Source organism: Ovis canadensis, chromosome 15 (genome assembly GCF_042477335.2).
Source record: "Ovis canadensis isolate MfBH-ARS-UI-01 breed Bighorn chromosome 15, ARS-UI_OviCan_v2, whole genome shotgun sequence".
Classification (NCBI taxonomy): domain Eukaryota; kingdom Metazoa; phylum Chordata; class Mammalia; order Artiodactyla; family Bovidae; genus Ovis; species Ovis canadensis.
In genome coordinates this window covers 49,740,826-49,765,472 of record NC_091259.1, presented here as the reverse complement: position 1 = coordinate 49,765,472, position 24,647 = coordinate 49,740,826, and the positions used below count along the sequence as shown (strand labels likewise).

Below are 24,647 nucleotides of genomic sequence, written 5' to 3'. Positions count from 1 at the left end.
TCAAGTATCACAATGTTTATTGATAGATACAAGTATATAAAATCAGGGCATGAACATGACGTGATAAATTAAGTAGACTTAATTTCAATACTATAATAAGAGGGACCAATTCAAATTCTCACCATTTGTTTCACACCCACAAAGACCACTTCAAGGGCATTTACGATCTCTCAAAACTGATCAGTTTTGTGCAAGTAAACCATGTTTCTTTTAAAAAGACTTGTGCACTTGCCCAGGCTCAAGGATATTAAAATCTAGCACATAAAGCCCATTACTAGAGGTAGAAATACAGGCAATATACTATTACGGCAACAACCATCAATTACAGTTAAGAATTTTTCTGTAACAACCAAATGGATAATCAAATATTGCAACAACTCAAGTATTACTGAGCAAAGTGCATTTCTACAGTATTCAGTGTTGCTATTCAGTTTTCTAACTTAAAACAGCCTATGATAACTGGCAGCAAAGAAGGTCCTTGCAATAGACTGCCTCTGCTTGAGAACTTATGATGTAATTATTGCATGCTGCTAATATACTATCTAAACATTAAAGATACTCCTAAAATATTTGATGGTAGACTATGATTAAGACATTACACTACAAAAAAACCTTATGCAGAAGGAAATCCTAACTGACGTGCTTCTGCTTTTAAATATTGTGAAAACATTACAGCGGAATGAATTTTCGCAGTGGTTAGGTCAAATGCAGTTACACCATAGCAACAGTATGTTTTGCACAATTTAAGGCTTTGGCTGGTTCTTTTAGTCGGCTTCTTCCTCTGATTCTTCTTCTTCAGCAGTTTCTAGCCAGGTTAGCCACTGATTCACCTGTAATTTGTAATTTAACAAAATAAGCAGTACTTAGAAAATACAGAATAGCAGTATTCCCAATCAACCAACCAACTGCCCCAAGAACCAAAGTTTTAGACAGTACCACACATCTTATAACTGCAAGCAGTGTTCAGAACCTAACATACAAGCTGTTTGGGGCTTCCCTGATGGCTCAGGGTAAGAATTGCCTATCAATGTAGAAGCAGATTTGATCCCTGGGTAGAGAAGATCTCCTTGGGGAGAAAATGGCAACCTGCTTCAATAATCCTGCCTGGAGAATTCCATGGCCAGAGGAGTCTGGTGGGCTATAGTTCATGGGGTCACAAAGAGACACAACTGAGCGATAAACAACTAACACAAGCTGTTTATGGCCGGTTAACACGGGTGTCAATTCTTTGACACCACTCCCATCACACTTCAAAACTGTTTCAATATGGGACAGTGGCTCATCCCAAACTTAAATGTTAGCAATGCTGGGGAGGGAGGAGAGGGACAAAGAAGATCCCAAGAGAGTAATTTCTAGTCCCATCCAGAACTTTAGGACCAGATTCCCCAAGGACGAGACTAAGGACAAACATTGTGATGGTGATCCTCCTGAAACTAGCTTAAGAACCTCACGAGTAAAGACTACTACAGACTAGCATTTCTCAAAGCCTGGCCCCTAGGAAAAGTAGTACGAGAATCTCCTGAGTTGTATACCACACGCAGACGTAAGTCAGAATGTCTATAATCAGATCTGAAACTTCCTTTGAAAATTACTTTCCAGGTGATTGATGTATGCGGTGGAATCCCCTGACATTATAAAAATTTTCCTCAGGCTAGAATTCACTTTGTAAGTTAGAAAATCATGGTATGTAATATTACCAGGGCTATTTTGCTTATATTTAACTTTAAAAGCTTCATTTAAGTAATATCAATTAAGATGGAAAAACCACAACAAATTTCTCTAAAATTTACCTGGAACAAAGCCTTGCCTTTCCCTGGAAACTCTTGGGTTATATCTTCTTTCCAAGCCAAGAAAGCTTCTTCTTCAATAATTTCCATGTCATAGAAGTGAACAAAAAAGCGGAGTAACATGCCTAGAAGACAAAATGTAACACCATTATTTAGTGTGTTTAACTACTGCCCGTCCATTTGTTGTTAATTATGATGCTAGTCCTCTCTCACCTTTTGGGAAGTTGCTGTTGTAGCAGTGCACCTGAAGAGCATAGAGGGCACTAACTTGTAGATCAACATGATCATGAAGGAATTTCTGCATTACTGGCTTGAAGGAAAGAAGCAGTTGTTTTTCCTGCTCTAACTGTTCTTTGGAAGGAGCAGAGGAAGAATCTGTTTCATCACTGGGTGGGTTTACTTCACTAGAAATGTACTGTAAGAAGCTGCACAGAAAAAGATCTTGTTACAACCTCCAAATGAAAAATTTCCAATTCAAGAAACAAATAATTCTCAATCCCTTGCCTTGTAGACTTTCTTTCTAGTAAACTAAACACAGGCTAATTCTGTTTTCGATGTAGAGAAGCACAACTCTGTTATCTTACCTAGTCATTAAGATGTTCACAAATCCTTTATCTACATGAAGTTTGGGAGAGATGTTATCTTTAATCCACTTATATATGGTCTGAGGGGATGGATCCAACTTTATTTGCTTTAACAGTTCCTTCTCCAGTTTGAGAAGTGGGAATAAGAAACTCAGTCCCTTTCCTTCCAAGATCTCCAGCATGCGGTCCTTATTTTGATCAATTTCTGAAGAGACAAAGCCATTCCCATCATTAGGTAGTTCATTTTACTCAGTTGGTTTCTTAAAACTGCTTTGCAAAAAATTTCCCAAACACACAAGATTTATGTAAAATAATGAAACAACTGAGCAAAGGAAACTTTGTATTTGGACCAAATGAAAATAGTTATATCATAATAGACTTTTATAAAGGTGAAGTCTATCTGTGGTAATGCTTATTATTATCTGGACAGGATAATCACACTGACCTATATAATAAATTCACTCAAAGTACTAAGGACTTTTAGATCTAGTATTAAAAACAAAAATCCCCAGCATTCTCTTACCTGGGAGCATTTTCTGCATATTGACCTTGCTCTGTTGGAAAAGCTCTGTTAACCATTCTCGATCTTGTAATTTAGCTAATTGCTGAAGACAAAGTAAGAAGAGAGGAAAATGGGTGCCACTTTCCAGTGGCTGAGCTAGTTCCGAAATGCTCACCAGCTCTGAAATGACAGCACGAGCTGCAAACTGTGCTAAATACGATTTCACCAAGGGGATGTCAACCTCCAGTTTGGGGCACTGGTCCAATACATTCAGGAAAGCCTGAAAGGAATATAGTACACAGTCAGTTCATAGTCAATTCAAATTTGAAGAGTTCTTACAGAATCAGAAAGTGTTCTACCTGCATGAAGTTGTCACTTGTGGCTATCCCTTCCTGTTTGAGTAAACTGATCAAAGAACTTGCTTTTTCTTTATCTTCATCACTTCTATCCAGTGACAGGATGATGACTTTGCTTAACATCTCAGGAAGGAAGTGTTTAGGAGCTCTCATCTCTCTTACACCATTGACAGCTTCATTTGCATTCCCACTATTCAGGTATTCAGTTACAACAGTTTCCTGAAAAGAATGAAATCCCAGTATCTTTAGTTTTCCTGCCTCAAATACACCCCCATGAGCTAAATGATGAGATTGTCTGAAACTCACGGTTAGTTTAAGCAGTTCTTCCTTTGACGGTGGTGGCTTTTTACTGGTCTTGGCAGGCTTTTCCTGGATAAGTGGTGGATTAGTTTTGAGACCAAGCTGAGGTGTCTACAAGAACAGCAAATTAAGTATAAATGTTTAATAACTTTTTAATTATTAAAAGAAAAAGTGCTTATGAAGTTGAGAGCAAACATTAAAAAGCATTCTTCAGACATCTTCAAAAGGTACTGAACGATTGAAAATGTCATACTACATACATCCCATACCTGTCCCAGAGGTGGCGTTTGAGTGCGTGGTGGCTGTGCACTAGGAGGAATCATAGTTATTTGGGGCTGAAGCTTTGGCACTTGATTTTTATTCATTAGGAAAGACTGAGCAGGCCTCAAGCTAATCTAGAATTGAAAACAAAGCAAAACAGATATCCAAGTTAATAAACAGTGAACTAACAATTGCAACCCTCTAAAGTTAACTCAGCATATACAAACATGATGGAACCTATGGCAGAAATCTAAGTCAAATAACTAAAAATGTTACTGTTATGATATTTCATTTATAGCAAGAGAACTAAAGATCTGATCCAGACAAAAATACAACATGGCTATAAATCTTTTATTTATACCACAACTCTCCAAGGATTAGCATCACTAAAACATGAAAATAAAAACCAGAAAATTTAATTAGAGCTTAAAAAACGTTTTACTTTATCCCGAGTCATTCTATTTGCAGGGAAGTCACAATCAAAATCTTGACAACCGTTTTCCTTACTCTAACTGAAGACTTGCCCTCATATCTCATAATCTTCGCTCATAGGACGCTGGACATTCAAAGAAAGAAAAAGTAGTACAGAAAAGAGAGAAAGAAAGTAAAGACAAAAGAATTCCAGCATTAAGTCCTCTTAACGCGTCTTTTTTTTATAATCATCGGGCAAGAGATTTCTGAATTGACATACTATGGTATATAAATAACATAGGCAAATGTACCTCATCTGCATTAAGCTGTCCTTTCTTAGAAAACCGAGGTGGCATATCCTTCGACTGTCCTTGCAGCTGGGATAAGAGTCCCTGACTCTGGTTATGGTAGAGCTGGCTTAGCCCCTATTTCAGAAAGAGAGAAATAAAAGTCTAGATAAAAAGGGGTCCACACATTATGGTAATCAAGTACCAAAGTGATGAGGCCAAGCCACAAGAAAGCTGCATTTGCCCAGAGAAAGTAAAAGATGAAACAGAAGAATAAAATTCTAACCTGTCAAATAAAGTGATGTGATTTTACTAATACTTTACTAATCTTAATAATAATCATTTCACCCAATTTGAAATAACTGTCACAGATATAAATCTAGTTTAGAAAAACGTTTTTAGGTTTTCTAAACCTAAAACATTTGCACTTAAAAAAAATTAATATGTATTCCAAAACGTAATTACTTGTTGCCTAAATATTCTTAAATGTATTCTTACCTGGCTTTTCATAAACTTGCCTCCCATCTCCCCAAACTGCGACTGTGTGGGAGGCATGATGTGTCCCCCATGGCCATTGAAGAGCTGATTTGAACGATGGCGCCCCATGGTGGGTGAAAATCTATCCTGGATAACTCCTGGACCAGTACCAATTCCGCTTCCTTAAAATACAGACACGGAGAACTCTTTAATGTTGAAACTGTTAAACTCATTATTTAATGCAACCAAACCATCTGTTGTTCAAAATCACCTGGCATTTGTCCAAACATATCAGCAAGTCCTCCAAGTGGGTCCCTATCCATTTTCATCCTGGGTGGCATAAACGGTCCCTCCAGAAAGAAGTCACTTCTCATCCCTTGAGCCATAGGAGCAGGAATAAACACTCCTAGATCCTTCAGAAATAAAGTGAATAAACACTTACTTCTAGACACTATTTTATATAAAGTGAAAATTCTTACAGCAGGAAAATCAGAAATACTTCTCTGGATAAGAATGCCACTGATGTATTCTCTATAAACAACTTGTTCTCAAGAGAATACAGACAGCAAAAACATTATGCTGTATTGGTAAGACAAGACAGTCTCAAATAAAGATGTTTTAATAGGGTTTTTGTGCCATTATAAACACAACCCCCACTTAATGATTATAAAGCAAAGCAAAACTTACTTTTACTGCATCTTGACGGATTTGATTGATCGTCTTTGGTCCATTGTCAAGAAAAGCTTTGCGAGGAACCCAATGGTGTTCTCGCAACTCTACGGTATCCTTTAATATAAAAAGTTTTTAATAAACATTTCAATACTCCTAAACAAAAGTCAGCTTACCAACACACCTAAAGAAAACAGTTTTACCTGCAGCAGGAAACGAATCCTCGCCGGCAATTCCTTACTTAACATCAAGGAGCACATTCGGGCAAAGTACTGATCCATTAAGGACTAAAAGAGAAAAATAAAAACGTGTACTGCTTAAGACTTCTAGATATCATCAAAGTTAATGACTAAAGGCAATCCTCTGTATCACCAAATAAGCTGTTTGATTTTAATACAATTATGACAGGCTATTTACACTATTTCTGTCAGCAACACACATACCTTAGCTCGTTCATGGTCTAATCTAGGCCCCACTGTCCTCATTATCTGACAGAGGCACTCCAAATCCTCTCCCATATCTTTGAGTTGGACTCTCTTCTTTTTTTCCAAAAGCTACCAAAAGAAATAAATGCCATGTTTACAAATTTTTCTTGGTTTAGATGTAGCACTTTTCCATAAGTTTCTACTAACGCATACAGTTCCTAGTGTCTAGCATACTATTCTTATTTGGTTTCTGTTCAAGAAATTTCTCCAAATTGAGCAATTTAAACCTAAGTAGGGAATCAGTTCTATCCCTATCTTGCAAAATACACTGCATACTTCCATATTTACAATATTTAAATAGCAGTTTTGCCAGCAATCTAAAATATTTAACTAGCACACCAAGTCTCAGATGGCGAAATTATAATTGACTCCTATCTCCCCAAAATGATGTACATGATGATTAATGAAAGCTTAAATTCACAATCATTACTTACTGTTTTGATGCACTTATGAAGGATAGATTCATGAATAAGATCAAGCTTTCCAAGTTCTCCAATGAATTTGATGTTCCCCAACATCTTGATCTTGGCAATAGCTCTCTGTTCCTCCTCCTCAGGGAGGAGGGGATTTTCACGCTTATCATAGACTAAAAAGAATAAAAGTAACACTGAATTAAGTTGAACATATGCAGTACTGTGTATTAGTTGCTCTGTCATGTCCTCTCTTTGCGATTGCAGACTGTAGCCACCAGGCTCCTCTGTCCATGGGATTCTCTAGGCCAAGACTACTAGAGTGGGTTGCCATTCCTTTCTCCAGGGGATCTTCCCAACCCAGGAATCAAACCCAGGTCTTCTGCATTGCAGACAGATTCTTTACCATCTGAGGTACACAGTACAACTAAATATTAAATTCTCACCATCAACATTTCTGGTTCGGTTTTCAAATTCATCTTGTAATTTGGAAATTAGGAGGCGTCTGAATGTCTGTAAGAAACAAAAGACATTTGTCAGGGTTTGATAATAAAACCTTCCAAATCAACTTAAAATAAGCAAGCACACACGCCCACTTACTGTGCTTTGCTTCTGTCCTGGTTGACCCTCTGCTGCTGGGCCATCAAAGTTTGGTGCATCTTCTGCCAATCGCAGACATAGCTGAGCATACAGTGAGCTATACTTTGGCTCTTCTAGGGCTTTGTCCACAATCTACAGAAAATATGCCATTAAAAAAAATTAAATATGACAACTTTTGAAAAACCTTCCTTTATAACTTAATACTGCCTTGCAGTCTTAAGGATCTTGAATCGCATAACAAAATTCTGACAAATTCCCTATACAAATGCTTCACTGGTAACCTGGAAATAAGCACATCTCTTTTGTAAGGCTTCTTACGTGAACTTAAGATGAGGTATGTAAAGTGCCCAGCAGATAGGCTGGAAAAATGTTAGCACTTAAATGTTAGCTATTGCAGAGTACCAAAAAAGTCTAATTACATATATCTCATAGTAGTAAAACCCTCTCCCCTTTGAGGAGTTGAAATTACCTTGGAAAAATGGAATCACCATAAAACTAACATTTCCAAAATGTGGTATTTTTCACAAAAGGAAAAACAAAGCAACCCCAGTCCCCCAGAGCCTGATAATCCAATTAACCCAAGCACAGTATATACCATTTCAAATTGACTTAAGTCTGATACCATCAAAAGTAATTTTTAAAAAAAGTGTTCAAATATACATACACTTAACTCACACCTCAGTTTTAGAAGCAACAATGAAGTGTATAAAAACAAAAGCAAAGAACAAAAAACCACTCAAAACCCAACATGGGTTCAAAGTATTTTCCTCCTCCTTTCAGTTAAGCCAACATTTAACTTACCAGCAGTATGACCCCTTTAAGGATGAGTTTAGACTCTACACCCACATTGAGGAGCTCAAGGCATAGCTTGTCAAACTTCTCAGGAGTAAGCTTGTTTAATATGCTATGAAAAAGGAATCAGACTAGGTATCAGCAACATACAAAATTACTCAGTTAAAAAATAGCCTTTAAATTATGCTTTTTCCCTTTCATCACTTTCCCCTTTAACATCAAGACATTTTTCTTACCCATCTAACCAAAGCGATGTGGAAATAAACCTATTTAAGAACATCTACCTAACTGGTGGGGGTTCCCAGCTACTGGACAAGAAAATCTCATTCTCAAAACCCAGATCAAGAGCCTCCCTCCTTAATATCAAGGCTAGATACATGAGCTAAACTGTTGTATTTTGCCATCACTGGCTCACATACCAGGTACAGAATATGTCAGCACAATAGGCTTCTGAATTTTAATCTAATGACCAAAAGCAACTAACTGAGCCCCAAACAGTGATGTGCTGATTTTCAGCCTAAAACTGTCAACACTGGCATTTCACTTAAGAGTTATGAACACTGCCTTCAAGTAATATAGCATACACACAAGAGAAGCAGTTAACCCAGTCTCCCCTCCTTTTAAAAGACAAAACAGACCTAATAAACTTACCCTCTTACTTTCCTGAAGATTGCATCATGTCGTTCTTTTTCATTTGCGGAGTTGTTTGCTGCGGAGTTGTCATCTCGTCTAGTGCTTCGTGCAGGAATCCATTTCTGAGCGTTTTGCCCTGGGGTTTTCCCCAGGAACTCGCTAGTAAAAAATTAAGAGAATTAAAATAAGACAACTTAAGCACAGCATCCAGTCACACATCAAGTATCATACAGATCAAAAATCCTTCTAAATAGAAAAAACAGTTTAGGTTTTCTCAACTCCCTTACAACTAAGCAACTCCTATTTAGTGCATCAGAATAACCTGAAAAATTTGTTAAAGGAAGTCCCAGGCCCAGCCCACTCTCTGCTGTAGTGGCTCAGGGGTAAGGCCTGATTAATTTGCATCTCTAGTAAGCTCACAGGTGATGCCAGTGATGCTGGTCCAGGATCCACATAGTGAAAATCAACATTTTCTAATGTCTCATGACCATGTTATGAGACTTCCAGATTTATTACTATAATTTCATATGAACGTTTGAAGAAATAACATCAGTGAAAATAATCCAGAGTAAGAGAATAAAAGAGCAGTTTGAGACCCTCAACTCTTATTAGAGAATTTGACTAAAGAATAATCAATAACTGATATTCTATATTTAGAATATGTAGCAGAAATCAAGCCCATTAAGATTAGGATTGCTGATGTCCTATAACTATATGTTGTAATGTTAGAAAGACCATTAACCTCAGTCTGTTATATAAGTCACTCTTTTCACTGTTTACTATACCTGTTGCCAGCAGTCTTGGGATAGTGCTGAGGTGCACCCCTACTTCCTCCTCCGCCCGAAGAAGCACTATTTAAAACAAAACCTTTTTTTAAATAAAAAAGTACACCCCAAGTATGTTTCACTCAAAACAGATATAGGATCTCTTTAATTATTCTGCATTACAGTAAGTACATCACAGATGAAGACTGAACTTAGGCCCAATGGAAAGCCAAGTAATTACATTTATTCTTCAGAGAGCACACAGAAAACAGTGGAAATTGAAAGGCTTTAAAGAAATGTACATGCATATTATAAATTAATCCTGCAGCACAATCAAGTCAGAACTATTTGGTGTGGTTATTCTTTTGGTCCTAATAATTGCCAAAACAAAATCTACACATACCTGAAACGAGAAGCACCCCCTTCTGCGATCGCACTCTCCACTTTGGCGGCTTGACAACGAAGAATCTTCAAAAGAATAATATTAATGGATGGGGTGGGGAGGGAAGAGGATGGGAGAAATGAAAAACCTAGAATGAGAAAGAGTACCAAAATTAGTCACCGCTAACATACAAATCCATAAACCCTCCTTCAGTTACAATGTACTTCAGTCCGACACTGCAGTTGATTGAACGTAAGGTCTCGTAAGACTAAAATAGAACGTACTCAAAACACAAATTAACAGTAAAATTTTGTTGGCCACTTGGAAATTCACTTGTGTTCAAGGACGCAGGAAGTGCCTACATAGAGACAGAATCAATTTCTGAAAAAGCCACTTTCCCTCCTTTACAGCTGAGTACGGAGATCAATTGTGGAAAAATCTGTTAACAAACGGGCACACCATGTGAAAACATTGTAGTAGACTTTACTGCCTCAACGACGAGCAACACTGAGTAAGACGGCTGTTCCCACTGTCCACCCCTTAACTGGGCGCAGAGGGCCTGAGGGGGAGACCTGAGTTGCACAGCGGCTGACATCAGGCAGGCGGAAGAACAGGGCCACAACATGGCAGCAGGAACCTCCGCCCCATTTCCCCCTTCCTGGGAACAAAAGAGCAGTGGATTCCTCCCACCCAGGCCCGAGTTAGGGAAGTGCTTCCGACAGCCTCCTACCGAAGCCGCCGGCGGCAAACCTCGGGGAGGAGCGGAGGCCGCCCCCGCGGCTAGGCGCCCGGCTCTTTGTTCTCGGGCAGAAAGGCGGCCTCCTTCCCACCCGCCGCCGCCTCCAGCGGCCCCCTCCCACCCATAAATTCCCCAGGGACTGACAGCCGCCTCGCCGCTCCTTGCCCAATCGACAAAAGCTCAGAAACCCTCATTTCCCCCCCTTCTCCCGTCGCAGGCGGGGCTCGCCGGGCAGGCCCTCCGCTCTCCCACCAAGGGCAGCCCCACCGCTCCCCGCCGGCCCCGGCTTCACACACTTCCTCCCCGCCGGGAGGCCGGGCTCCGGGACTCCTCCGGCTCGGCTGGTCCCGCGCCAACGGCCGGGCCCCCCGCCCCCGCCGGCCCGCGTCCGTCCCCGCCGCGCGCGAAGCCCGGCCACGCTCTCTCCACGTCCGAGCACACCCGCGCCTTGGCCCGGCCCGGGCCCCGCGGAGGACGGCCACCGACAGCCACGAAGACGGCCGTAGACCACCAGGGCTGCCGACTTCCTCCTACTCCGTCAGCGACGGGAAGGGAGAACAAAGACGAGGAATTTTCAGGTGCCAGAAGCCCGGAGGAAACGCTAAAAAAGAGTCGCCCCGCCCGGCTCCGCCTGTGGCCGCCATTTTGTGCTGCTCAGGAAGAACTGGCCAGGGACGGCGGCCATTTTAGAGCGCTCCACTCGGCGGCAGCGCCGGCGGTAGCTCCACTCACCTTCACCGAGAACTCAGCAGCTGCTGCCGCAGCTGCCTCCTCAGGATCCGGTCGTCGGGGACGGGGAAGGGAGGGGGAAGGGGAACGGAAAACAAAAAAGGGGGAGGGAAGGGGGAGGAAGGAGTCGGAACCGGCTTGAAACAGCTCAGAAGAGTCGCTGCTGCAGCCACAACCCGATACTCGCCGCCACCTCCATAGAGCTCCGACTCGCTGCTGGCGCTGAGGCGTGTCTGAAGCCGAACTTATCACTCTAGGGCAGCCGAACCCACCAGAGCCGCCCCGAATGGCTCCTTCGCCACCCAATCAGCGGCTTGGCTTCTGTCTACCGCCAATCGGCGCAGGGCGACGGGGAGGAGCCACAGGGCCAAGCTCGGTTGCGGTGCAGCCCCGCCGCAGTGCGCAAAGCCATATTCGCGAAGGCTCTGAGACCAAGCCAGTGGCGTAAGGGGAACTGGGGACAGTCGAGATGCGGCTCGCTTGCGTAAACTCGTAGAATCCTCTGAGTCTGCGTTGGTGTGGCTGCCTCGTCTTCCTCCTGTCTCTTTGTTCCCGGGGTCCGTATCCCGTGTTCGAGATATGCAGCCCTCAGCTCCTCCACCTCGTTTTCTCACCGGGAATGTGGGAAGGAAACTCGCTCTTCCACCCGGCCCGATTGCCGTCCTTGGCGTGTGCGAGCACTGATTTTCCTGGCGCCCCGGGGAAGCCGAGATTGCCCCTCGCAGGCTGAGCCTCCCTGGGACTGGCCTGCAGTGCTAAGGCCTGGCGCCCCTGGGGCGCAGCGCCGGGAATCTTTGGTCTTCAGGTGCTCGGCTTCGCCTTTGGATCGGGAAGCCCTGAGTGCATGGTTCAGGAGACTGGACGGTGCACCTCAGTGCGCTAAGAAAGCTTTATTCAGCTCGCTATTTATTCCATCCCCTACTGAGTGAATGAGAAAAGGATGAAAGGAAGGGGTTTACCGTCTTCGTACCTCACTGTGGAGAAAGCTTTTCCCAAAGGAATGTCCGTCCAACAGTCACGGAAGAAGACCCAGAATATACCAGAATTCTTTAGAAGTAGTGTTTGCGGAGCGCAGGCGTCTGGAGGATTTTAATTGCCAGCTCCTGATTTGTTTTTTAAAGCACGTTGAAGACTGTATTTTCCATTTTATATAAGGTCGACTCTAACAAATAGGATTAGGCTTTTCAAAGGCGTCAGGCTGAACTATTTATACTTCTCAGCTAATGTTTTAAGGGAGAGGAAGAGTAAAATGAAGTGTTCCATCGTATGCGACATTTTAGCTATACAAAAATGGAGTCATGTTTCCATAAACTTAACAACAGAAATGCCCCCATTTTCATTTTGAATTTTGTTCTTGATACAATGTGTAATTTAAAGAGAGAAACCATATATATATGTTTTTGTTTTTTTTTAACATGGATAACCTTTCAAGAAAGTCCAATAAAGTCCAGGATTTTCAAGGTTTCCAACATATTTGACGTGTGAAAACAGCTTTTGGGGTTGAAAGTACCTAGTCCTTCATAGGATTTTCAAGAGAGGTGCTTGTTTTTCGTAGGACCAATATGGAAGGGTTTGATGGGGCCCTGAACGTTTGTAACAGCTTTAGATCTTTGCCATATATTATTAGGCTGATCATTCCCCTTCATATTTTTCTAAAGTTATTTTGCTATTAAGCCAATTTCACTTGAACTTTGACAACTGGATATTCCCACCCTTGGAGTTAGTTACATGTTAAAAGAAAAAAGTAAACTATATTTTCAGGAAAGACAAAAATTGTATTTCAAATAGAGCTTCCACTTTGTAATTTCAGGACCCTTTAGCTTCAAAATGACAGAAATAATATTTCAAAATAACTTCTATAGGGCTTTACAGTTTGCAAAAATGTTTTCATATATTTGATTTTTTTTTACATAACTGGGTTACATTCTTCATGATATTAATCTGAAAGAAGAGTGTTTAAAAACACTATACTAGGTTAGACTTCAAAGAGAATAATATACTGAACCCTAATGCCTATAGATGGTCTTTTAAAATACATATATTTATTTATTCACTTGTCTGCATTTGGTCTTGGTTACAGCATATGCAATCTTTTAATTGCAGCATATGGAATCCAGTTCCCTGACCAGGGATGGAACCCAGGCCCCCTGCCATGGGAGTGCAGAGTCTTAGCCACTGGACCACCAGGGAAGCCACTGGATAGTCTTTTAATTGAGGAACTTGAAACTCAATAATTAAACATAAAAGAGGTTTTACTTAATCTTGTATTTAATCTTTGCTAATTGTGAACCCCTTTGCTATGGGCTTTGAAGGATGAGTGTATGTAGAAACTGGGCTAAGAGGAGTAAAGTAGAAATATGGATAAAATATAATCTTTCAATTACCTTTCAATAGGTGGGAGATATATTCATATTTTGAAATGTTTCCATCACATCCTGGATGTATGAAAATTCAAGTCATCTGGAATTTAGCTTTCAGTTTATAGGAAGTTGAATTTTAAATACACCCACTTCAATCTGCTAGTTTTTTTTTTTTTTGCTAGTTTTAACACTTATATTTTATGTCAGTTTTCTAAAGATTGAGAAGATCTTAAGAGTCCTGAGTTGATAACTTACAGATAGTTGCATTATTTTAATAATATCAAATGTTGTTTATTATTATAACATTTTAACTTCTAAAGTGTCTGCTATCCTCTCTGTGCTTAAGGATTCCCTAGTCATATATCTCTAGCTCAGATCTTTTACTAGAATTCTGTTTCTAATGCCTGTTTATCAGAGACACAAACTTGTAGCCATATTTGGTTTAGGCCACACAGTAATTTTAAACATTTGCATTAGTTGACATTGAAATTTTATGAGATTTTTCCGTACAAATCTAGATTTCCATCTTTTCATGAAAAAAAATCTTAAAATATGGCAATACTGGCCTGAAATTCCACCACAGTGAGACTTACTTGATTCACTCATAAGCCAGGTTGCGCAGTGATAAAGAATCTGCCTGCCAATGCAGGAGACACAAGAGACTCTGGTTTGATCCTTGGGTTGGGAAGATCCCTTGAAGTAGAAGACCCTCTGGAATAGAAAATGGCAACCCACTCCAGTATTCTTGTCTGGGAAATTCCATGGACAGAGGAGCCTGGCAGTACAGTACAACTGAACATGCATTCATGGCCTCTTATAGCCAGTTTTCTTTTTTGTTATTTGTTCAAATTCAACAGACTTGGTATTAACCAATCATCTTCCTATTGTAAGGAAAAGGAATAGAACATTTAGTACAAATACCTTCTCTGCCACTTACTGTGTAACTTTGGGCAAATTTAACTGCTCTCTCTTCTTAGTTTCTGAATCTATAAAGTGGGAATAGCAGTATTTACAGAGTTCTAAAGATTAAATAATGTATGTAAAGCACATAGCATAGTCCCTGATGCAGTAATTACATAATGTCAATTACCAAATTATCAATAATATTGATTATGCAACTATTTCATAACTACTTTAGTTTTGCTAAGGATTCCACTAATCTATACTAGAAACTTGACTCTACATTTTCTCTTTCCCTTTGATCAGGTATGACACTGAATTACTAAGTCCTTGTGTTACTTCCTTCTAAATAATAATCTTCCTACATTCATCTTCTTTCCTACAGTGTCACTGCATGCATGCTAAGGTTTGCCTTAGCAATTGTTCCTCCTGAATGATTGAAAAATTCCAGTTGTTCTCCTAGAATCTTTTCCTTCTTAGCCGTGTACTTATATTTGTCTCCTTTAAAACACTCCCTACCGCAACACAATGTATTATTATCATTCTTAAAAGAATTTTAGTGCTTCACTATTCTCTACATCAGTTTGATCTCAACCTTGGCTGCACAGTACAGTCTCCTGGGGGAATGTTTTAAAACTCTTCAAGTCCAGGCTGCATCCAAGACTAGACATACCAAATCTCTCAGAGTTGGATCCAGACATCAACAGCTTTTAAAGCTCTTCAAGTGACCAGTGTACAGTCAAGGTTTGAGAAACACTGAGAGGTCATAGTATTATAGAAAATGAAAGTATGTACAGCTGAAGAAAACCATTGTTGTTGTTCAGTCACTCACTTGTGTCCAACTCTTTGCGACCCCACGTCAGGCTTCCCTGTCCTTCACCATCTCCCAGGGTTTGCTAAAATTTATGTCCATTCAGTTGGTGATGATATCAAACTATCTTGTACTCTGTCATTCCCTTCTCTTCTTGCCTTCAGTCTTTCCCAGCATCAGGGTCTTTTCCAATGAGTCAGCTCTTTGCATCAGGTAGCCAGGGTACTAGAGCCTCAGCTTCAGCATCAGTCCCTCCAATGAATATTCATGGTTGATTTCCTTTAAGATTGACTAGGTTTGATCTCATTGCTGTCCAAGGGACTCTCAAGAGTCTTCTCCAGCACCACAGTTCAAAAGCATCAATTCTTTGGCACTCAGCCTTCTTTATGGTCCACTGTCACATCTATACATGATTACTGGAAAGACCATCAGTTCAGTTCAGTCGCTCAGTCGTGTCCGACGCTTTGCAACCCCATGAATTGCAGCACTCCAGGCCTCCCGGTCCATCACCAACTCCTGGAGTTCACTCAAACTCACCTCCATCGAGTCGGTGATGCCATCCAGCCATCTCATCCTCTGTCGTCCCCTTCTCCTCCTGCCCCCGATCCATCCCAGCATCAGAGTCTTTTTCAATGAGTCAACTCTTGGCATGAGGTGGCCGAAGTATTGGATTTCAGCTTTAGCACCACTCCCTCCAAAGAACACCCAGGACTGATCTCCTTTAAAATGGACTGGTTGGATATCCCTGCAGTCCAAGGGACTCTCAAGAGTCTTCTCCAACACCACAGTTCAAAAGCATCAATTCTTCAGCGCTCAGCTTTCCTCACAGTCCAACTCTCACATCCATACATGAGCACTGGAAAAACCATAGCCTTGACTAGTAATGTCTCTGCTTTTGAATATGCTGTCTAGGTTGGTCATAACTTTCCTTCAAGGAGTAAGTGTCTTTTAATTTCATGGCTGCAATCACCATCTGCAGTGATTTGGGAGCCCCAAAAAATAAAGTCTGACACTGTTTCCACTATTTCCCCATCTATTTCCCATGAAGTGATGGGACCAGATGCCATGATCTTCGTTTTCTGAATGTTGAGCTTAAAGCCAACTTTTTCACTCTCCTCTTTCACTTTCATCAAGAGGCTCTTTAGTTCCTCTTCACTTTCTGCCATAAGGGTGGTGTCATCTGTATATCTGAGGTTACTGATATTTCTCCTGGCAATCTTGATTCCAGCTTGTGCTTCCTCCAGCCCAGCGTTTCTCATGATGTACTCTGCATATAAGTTAAATAATCAGGGTGACAATGTACAGCCTTGACATACTCCTTTTCCTATTTGGAACCAGTCTGTTGTTCCATGTCCAGTTCTAACTGTTGTTTCCTGACCTGCATACAGGTTTCTCAAGAGGCAGGTCAGGTGGTCTGGTATTCCCATCTCTTTCAGAATTTTCCACAGTTTATTGTGATCTGCACAGTCAAAGGCTTTGGCATAGTCAATAAAGCAGAAATAGATGTTTTTCTGGAACTCTCTTGCTTTTTCCATGATCCAGTGGATGTTGGCAATTTGATCTCTGGTTCCTCTGCCTTTTCTAAAACGAGCTTGAACATCAGGAAGTTCACAGTTCACATATTGCTGAAGCCTGGCTTGGAGAATTTTGAGCATTACTTTACTAGCATGTGAGATGAGTGCAATTGTGCAGTAGTTTGAGCATTCTTTGGCGTTGCCTTTCTTTGGAATTGGAATGAAAACTGACCTTTTCCAGTCCTGTGGCCACTGCTGAGTTTTCCAAATTTGCTGGCATATTGAGTACAGCACTTTCACAGCATCATCTTCCAGGATTTGAAATAGCTCCACTGGAATTCCATCACCTCCACTAGCTTTGTTCGTAGTGATGCTTTCTAAGGCCCACTTAACTTCACATTCCAGGATGTCTGGCTCTAGGTGAGTGATCACACCATCGTGATTATCTTGGTCGTGAAGATCTTTTTTGTACAGTTCTTCTGTGTATTCTTGCCACCTCTTCTTAGTATCTTCTGCTTCTGTTAGGTCCCTACCATTTCTGTCCTTTACTGAGCCCATCTTTGCATGAAATGTTCCCTTGGGATCTCTAATTTTCTTGAAGAGATCTCTAGTCTTTCCCATTCTGTTCTTTTCCTCTATTTCTTTGCACTGATCGCTGAGGAAGGCTTTCTTATCTCTTCTTTCTATTCTTTGGAACTCTGCATTCAGATGCTTATATCTTTCCTTTTCTCCTTTGCTTTTTGCTTCTCTTCTTTTCACAGCTATTTGTAAGGCCTCCCCAGACAGCCATTTTGCTTTTTTACATTTCTTTTCCATGGGGATGGTCTTGATCCCTGTCTCCTGTACAAGTCACAAACCTCTGTCCATAGTTCATCAGGCACTCTATCTATCAGATCTAGTCCCTTAAATCTATTTCTCACTTCCACTGTATAGTCATAAGGGATTTGATTTAGGTCATACCTGAATGGTCTAGTGGTTTTCCCTACTTTCTTCAATTTAAGTCTGAATTTGGCAATAAGGAGTTCATGATCTGAGTCAGTCAGCTCCCGGTCTTGTTTTTGCTGACTGTATAGAGCTTCTCCATCTTTGGCAGCAAAGAATATAATCAATCTGATTTTGGCGTTGACCATCTGGTGATGTCCATGTGTAGAGTCTTCTCTTGTGTTGTTGGAAGAGGGTATTTGCTATGACCAGTGCGTTCTCTTGGCAAAACTCTATTAGTCTTTGCCCTGCTTCATTCTGTATTCCAAGGCCAAATTTGCCTGTTACTCCAGGTGTTTCTTGACTTCCTACTTTTGCATTCCAATCCCCTATAATGAAAAGGACATCTTTTTTGGGTGTTAGTTCTAAAAGGTCTTGTAGGTCTTCATAGAACCATTCAACTTCAGCTTCTTCAGCGTTACTCGTTGGGGCATAGACTTGGATTACCGTGATCCTGAATGGTTTGCCTTGGAAACGAATAGAGATCATTCTGTCATTTATGAGATTGCATCCAAGCACTGCATTTCGGATTCTTTTGTTGACCATGATGGCTATTCCATTTCTTCTAAGGGATTCCTGCCCGCAGTAGTAGATATAATGGTCATCTGAGTTAAATTCACCCATTCCAGTCCATTTTAGTTCGCTGAATCCTAGAATGTTGACGTTCGCTCTTGCCATCTCGCATAGGAACCTGGAATGTTAGGTCCATGAATCAAGGCAAATTGGAAGCAGTCAAACAGGAAAGACCATAGCTTTGACTATATGGACCTATGTTGGCAAAGTAATGTCTCTGCTTTTTAATACGCTGTCTAGGTTTGTCATAGCTTTTCTTCCAAGGAGCAGCGTCTTTTAATTTCATGGCTGCATGAAATTAAAGAAAACCCCAGGAAAAGGAAACAGGAAGGATTCTGCCCAAGTAGGGAAATAGGCATTAAAACCTAGGGATCCCAGTTCATATGCCTTTGCCTTCTTTCAAACCCTTCATATGTGGGCCCTATCCTACCTCTTCTGATGGCCTTTTCACCCCTCCCAGACAATCAGTCATCTCTCATAGAGCCAGTTCAGCTAGTATTGCTGCCTTCAAAAATTCATTCCCACTAATGCTCCACTGGTTGTAATTTTGAGGCCATTCTTATTTATCCCCCTTACTATTTCATTTCTGAAATATAGATATAAATATTTAAGAACCCTGCTCAAAAACTGCAGTAGGTTTCCCTTAAGTTAGCATCAGAACCCCTTTGTTTGGCCTAAATTCCTTTTGTAATCTGGTTTCAGACTACTTCCCTGTTCCTGGACATATCCCTCCTCCATTTTTCATTATTCATAATCTAGTTCTATGGTGCTCAAATTTTGCTCCATGTTCTGTATTTTATGACCAAATTTGGGTGGTCTTTTTCTACTTGGCAGAAAAAAATAATGCTAATAAATTAATCTACTAATGGCTAGGCAAGCAGCTTGGGCTTAATATCTGTTTTCAAAGAGCTCACAATCTGGACAAAGAAAAGATACATACCCCAAATACATATAAGATCAGGAAAGGACCAAATCAATGCTAAACTGAACAACCAGGACAAAATGCTGTGAGATTTTGTAAAGGGAATAATGGGGAATGAAGCTCGGGCCTTCTTTTCTTGAATGTTAGAATGATATTTTGGGACTGAGTACAAGGGCAAAGAAAGTTCTTGTGATCATGTTAGTTTTGGTTTAAAACTGATCAATTTTAACTGACCAGGGTGCTGTTTTAGGGAAAATTAACATTGTGGCTTATGGAAATCGATTGAAAGGCAAATCTGGAGATAGACCAGTTAGAAGGCTATGTACTGTGTATTATGGGGCATATTTTCATCGCCCTTCCAAAACTGTAAGGTCCTTGAAATGGGGAACACTTCTCTTGTATTTCCTGTAGAGTTCTTTGCACACAGCAGGAGCTGAGAAAATATTTGTGCATATTATCTTTTTCACATTTATTTGTTCCTTTTCTTCTTGGCTTTCATGGCTTTACACTTTCCAGGATTTTCTCCTATCTCATTGACGCCTCACAAATTCAGCTGTCTTTGTTGGCTTCTCCTCCTCTGCTTGACCTCTAAATATTAAAGTAGAGGATTTATTCTGGGTATTCTCTTCCCTCTGATTGCATGCGTGTGTGCTAAGTCACTTCAGTTGTGTCTGACACCTTGCGATCTTATGGACTATAGCCTGCCAGGCTCCTCTGTCCATGGGATTCTCCAGGCAAAAATACTGGAGTGGGATTGCTATGCCCTTCTCCAGAGGATCTTCCCAATCCAGGATCAAACCGGCGTCTCTTCCACCTCCTGCACTGGCAGACTAGCGCCACCTGGGATGCCCCTTCCCTCTAAGTACTTTCCCTCTAAGTAATCTGTCCTATGACTGTAAATACCATTTACATGATGACAGCTTCCAAATTCATATCTCCATCTCTGATTTGCCCCTCCCCCCATGCAAGCTACAGATATATATCAAATTGGCTACTGAAATTTCCCCATGGATATACATAATAGGCATTTCGAATTTAACATGTTCAGAACAGGTTTTCCTCCATTGATCAACATCTGCCAGTTGCTAAGGCCCGAAACCTGCAAATCATTCTTGATTCCTCTGTCTCTCATCTCCTGTATCCAATTCATCAAAAGTTCTGTTGGTTCCATGTCCAAAATATATCTTAAGTTGGTCCATGTCTCTTGATCTACATGGCTTTCCCTTGAATCTAACCATTATTTCTAGTCTGAATTCCTGCAATAGCCTCCTAACACGTTTCTCAAAATTCATCTCTTGCTCTCTGTTACATTCTCTACCCACAAGTATACCATCTTTTAAAAATGTCAATCAGGTAATACCACACTCATGATCCCTTGATCATGGATGTACATTACATCCACAGTAAAATCCAAACTCCTCATTGCGGTCTGCAAAGCCTTACATGATCCAGCCCTTGACCATCACTCTGACCTCGTCTGACCTCTCTGCTTCAGTCACACTGGCTTTTTTCCCCCGTTCTTCAAACACATTCAGTTCATGCAAAGCTTTCTAGTCCTCAAACATACAAAAGATATGGCTACTGGTTTTTCAAATACCACTGTCCCAAAATTTCTTATTCCAGTTTTTCACATGGCTGGTCTTTTCCAAAATTTAGGTCTCAGCTGTATAAGCTTTGCAAAAAAGACTTCCCTGATCACCCAATGTAATGTCTCCTCTTCTAGGCACTCTTAAAACATTACTCTGCTTATTTTTTTACACACTTCTTATCACTATCTGAAATAATTGTTTGCATTCTTTCTTATATATTATCTTCTTACTGCATTAGGATGTGAGCTCCATGACAGCAGGTAACTTGTCTGTCATGTTCACTGTTACATCCCTTATATACAGTGCTTAGAATGGTTCCTGGCATATAATAGCCATCAGTAAATATTTACTGAATACAACAACATACTCTCTCTCATTTGAGTCTCAGTACAAGTCATGTGGGGTTAAGAAGGGAAGTGTCATTTTCCCAATTTTACAGAGAGGGAAATCGAAAGGGGTAACTTTTCCAAAACAATTGTTAGTGTGTGGCAGAATCTCGTTCTTTTCCAAATAGATCAAGACCCCTCCTATAGCAACATGAGTAATTATAATAGGAATAGGGATATTCCACTTTAAAAATGACTTTTGCATGCAATGTTTAAGGTGCTTGCATTAGTTACTTGTGTATACCATAACAGATTGTCCCAAAGTAGATGGCTTAGAACAACAGGAATTAATTTCTTCACAGTTCTGTAGGTCTGAAGACCAAAACCAAGGTGTTAGTAGGGCTGTACTAGCCCTTGGAGGCTCTATAGGAGAGTCCATCTCTGGCCTCTTCCAGCTTCTGGTGGCTGCTGGCCTTCCTTGGTTTGTGGCCACATTCCTCTCTGCTGTCTTCACACTGCCTGCTCCTCTGTGTGCATGTCACACAGCTCCCTCTGATGCTCTCTTATGAGGATACAAACGACTGCACTCAGATAATTCAGGACACACTCCTTCTCTTGAGATCCTAAACTTTGTATCTTTTGCCACATAAGGTAATATTCACAAGTTTCATGGGTTATACATGGGTATATCTTTTAGAAACTGCCATTCAGCCCACTTCAGTGCTCAAAGCATTTTAGTGCAGAGCTAAATTCTTGGAATTCTGTTTCACAGGTCATTCTCTACTTGGTTCATCAATTTATTCATTTCATAAATATTTAGCGAGCATATAATGCAAGCTGTATATGGTACTAGAAATTGGGTTGTCATTATCGTTCAGTTGCTAAGGCGTGTCTGACTCTTTGCAATGCCATGAACTACAGCATACCAGGCTTCCCTGTCCTCCACCATCTCCCAGAGTTTGCTCAAGTTCATGTCCATTGAGTTGATGATTATATATAAACACACACTTGTAAGCACTTTATGCTTTGTGTAAGAAAGGGTGTCATTAATGATTGCATTGGGAGACAGGGCATAAATTACGGCTATACCAGGTAAAGGTGTGTGATTGTCTTATTTATGATGCATATTGTTAGACCAACAGAATGAAATAAACCAAGACCCTGTCTGTTAATATTTTTCCCTTTGCCACTTCTTTTCTATGTCAAAAGTCTAAACTAGTGTTTAGTTTATAAAGTTCTTAGATAGATAAGAGGCACGTCAGGTGCTTATGCTGAACTTTGTCAAAATGGATACCTCGTATACTTTTGGATATTGGACTTGTAAGTTGGAAGTGGGAAGCCCATTTCAGGAGAAAATTTTCTGTATTAGATGGGCCAGAGACACACCTGATCTCTAAGTAGAGGAGGATAACTAATACTTTCAGTTCACTGTATTTCATAATTGTTTTTTTTTTTGGGGGGGTGGGGGGACACGCCAGTGGCTTGAGGGATTTTAGTTCCCTGACCAGGGATGGAACCTGGGCCCCATGCAGTGGAACTGTGGGGTCCTGACCACCACACCACCAGGGACTTCCCCATAATTTACTTTAGAAAAAATAAATTTAGAGAATGGGTAATGTTAACCTGCAAGAAAAACTTCTTAAAAATGATCAAGATTACTAGTAGTTGGGAATTCCCTGGACTCAGTACTTTCACTGCAGTGGCCCAGGTTCAAGATCATGAAAACTGTGTAGCATGGCCGCAAGAAATTCTTAATGGCAACTTAGATGACACAGTCTTCATGTGCGATTCCTAGTATTCCTTTCTTTCCAAAGTAAAAAAAATATATGAATACAAGTTACTAAGAATGTTATTATAGAGATAATATTGCATCCACTCTAATTTTTTAAATAAGAAAATAATTTGCAAACTTTGGTATTTTATATACTTTTTATTAGTGACGATATTTATTTACAGTACATCTTACTACTAATGCCAAAAAGCATGCTAAAAGAATGCAGTTAAAGAATCACTGTTCTTGAAAATGCAAATTATCAACCTGAAATAGACACTTCAGGGCAACAAGCCAAGTATTTAATCATATTTTGGAGGGCAGTAAGTACAGATGTCCAGCACATAGGTTATATATATGATGATATTTTGTAAAGTGCTAAAGTTTTCACTTTAGGTAAGGAGCAGCGGCTGTGCTTTGCTGGAGCAGCCGTGAAGAGATACCCCACATCCAAGGTAAGAGAAACCCAAGTAAGACAGTAGGCACTGAGAGAGGGCATCAGAGGGCAGACAGATGGAAACCACAATCACAGAGAACTAGCCAAACTGATCACACGGACCACAGCCTTGTCTACCTCAATGAAACTAAGCCATGCTGTGTGGGGCTACCCAAGATGGACGGATTATGATGGAGAGGTCTCACAGAATGTGGTCACTGTAGAAGGGAATGGCAAACCACATCAGTATTCTTGCCTTGAGAACCCCATGAACAGTATGAAAAGGCAAAAAGAGGACACTGAAAGATGAACTCCCCAGGTTGGTAGGTGCCCAATATGCTATTGGTGATCAATGGAGAAATAACCCCAGAAAGAATGAAGGGATGGAGCCAAAGCAAAAACACCACCTAGTTGTGGATGGAACTGGTGATAGAAGCAAGGTCCGATGCTGTAAAGAGCAATATTGCATAGGAACCTGGAATATTAGGTCCATGAATCAAGGCAAGTTGGAAGTGGTCAAACAGGAAATGGCAAGAGTGAATGCCAACATTCTAGGAATCAGCGAACTAAGATGGACTGGAATGGGTGAATTTAACTCAGATGACCATTATATCTACTACTGCGGGCAGGAATCCCTTAGAAGAAATGGAGTAGCCATCATGGTCAACAAAAGAGTCCGAAATGCAGTGCTTGGATGCAATCTCATAAATGACAGAATGATCTCTATTTGTTTCCAAGGAAAACCATTCAATATCACGGTAATCCAAGTCTATGCCTCGACCAGTAATGCTGAAGAAGCTGAAGTTGAACAGTTCTGTGAAGACCTACAAGACCTTCTAGAACTAACACCCAAAAAAAGATGTCCTTTTCATTATAGGGGATTGGAATGCAAAAGTAGGAAATCAAGAAACACCTGGATGGCGTAACAGGCAAATTTGGCCTTGACGTACAGAATGAAGCAGGGCAAAGGCTAATAGAGTTCTGCCAAGAGAACGCACTGATCATAGCAAACATCCTCTTCCAACAACACAAGAGAAGACTCTACTCAAGGACATCACCAGATGGTTGACACTGAAATCAGATTGATTATATTCTTTGCAGCCAAAGATGGAGAAGCTCTATACAGTCAGCAAAAACAAGACTGGGAGCTGACTGTGGCTCAGATCATGAACTCCTATTGCCATATTCAGACTGAAATTGAAGAAAGTGGAGAAAACCACTAGACCATTCAGGTATGACCTAAATCAAATCCCTTATGACTATACAGTGGAAGTGAGAAATAGATTTAAGGGACTA

General features: G+C 40.7%; 1 protein-coding gene and 1 non-coding gene across 3 annotated transcripts; both read right to left on the bottom strand.

Annotated features, from left to right (window-relative positions):
- EIF4G2 (eukaryotic translation initiation factor 4 gamma 2) lies at positions 1-11,595 on the bottom strand. 2 transcript variants are annotated; one of them, XM_069554382.1, is made up of 22 exons: positions 11,172-11,586; positions 9,722-9,848; positions 9,340-9,405; positions 8,573-8,713; positions 7,931-8,033; positions 7,130-7,261; positions 6,976-7,042; positions 6,554-6,705; positions 6,078-6,188; positions 5,838-5,921; positions 5,653-5,751; positions 5,237-5,378; positions 4,987-5,147; positions 4,513-4,626; positions 3,799-3,924; positions 3,536-3,640; positions 3,233-3,448; positions 2,895-3,153; positions 2,372-2,576; positions 2,001-2,212; positions 1,791-1,912; positions 1-830 (listed from the first exon to the last, which is right to left on the bottom strand). In XM_069554382.1, exons 8-22 carry the CDS (start codon positions 6,635-6,637, stop codon positions 765-767), a joined length of 2,106 nt encoding a protein of 701 aa, XP_069410483.1. In that variant the 5' UTR covers positions 6,638-6,705; positions 6,976-7,042; positions 7,130-7,261; positions 7,931-8,033; positions 8,573-8,713; positions 9,340-9,405; positions 9,722-9,848; positions 11,172-11,586; the 3' UTR covers positions 1-764. The 2 variants fall into 2 exon arrangements, with proteins under 2 accessions (XP_069410483.1, XP_069410485.1); XM_069554384.1 differs by lacking the exon at positions 4,513-4,626 and having other exon boundaries at positions 11,172-11,595.
- LOC138421400 (small nucleolar RNA SNORD97) lies at positions 4,311-4,460 on the bottom strand. The gene has a single exon (XR_011249483.1). It is a non-coding gene; the product is annotated as a small nucleolar RNA SNORD97 (small nucleolar RNA).
- Positions 11,596-24,647: the final 13,052 nt, after the last annotated feature.

Excerpts from the sequence above, each read along its gene's own strand:
- EIF4G2 (XM_069554382.1), bottom strand. The coding sequence starts at position 6,637 with ATGTTGGGGAACATCAAATTCATTGGAGAACTTGGAAAGCTTGATCTT. Across the intron at positions 4,627-4,986 it reads GCAAGTTTATGAAAAGCCAG|GGGCTAAGCCAGCTCTACCA; the intron begins GTAAGAATACAT and ends TTTCTGAAATAG. Across the intron at positions 3,925-4,512 it reads GACAGCTTAATGCAGATGAG|ATTAGCTTGAGGCCTGCTCA; the intron begins GTACATTTGCCT and ends TTTCAATTCTAG.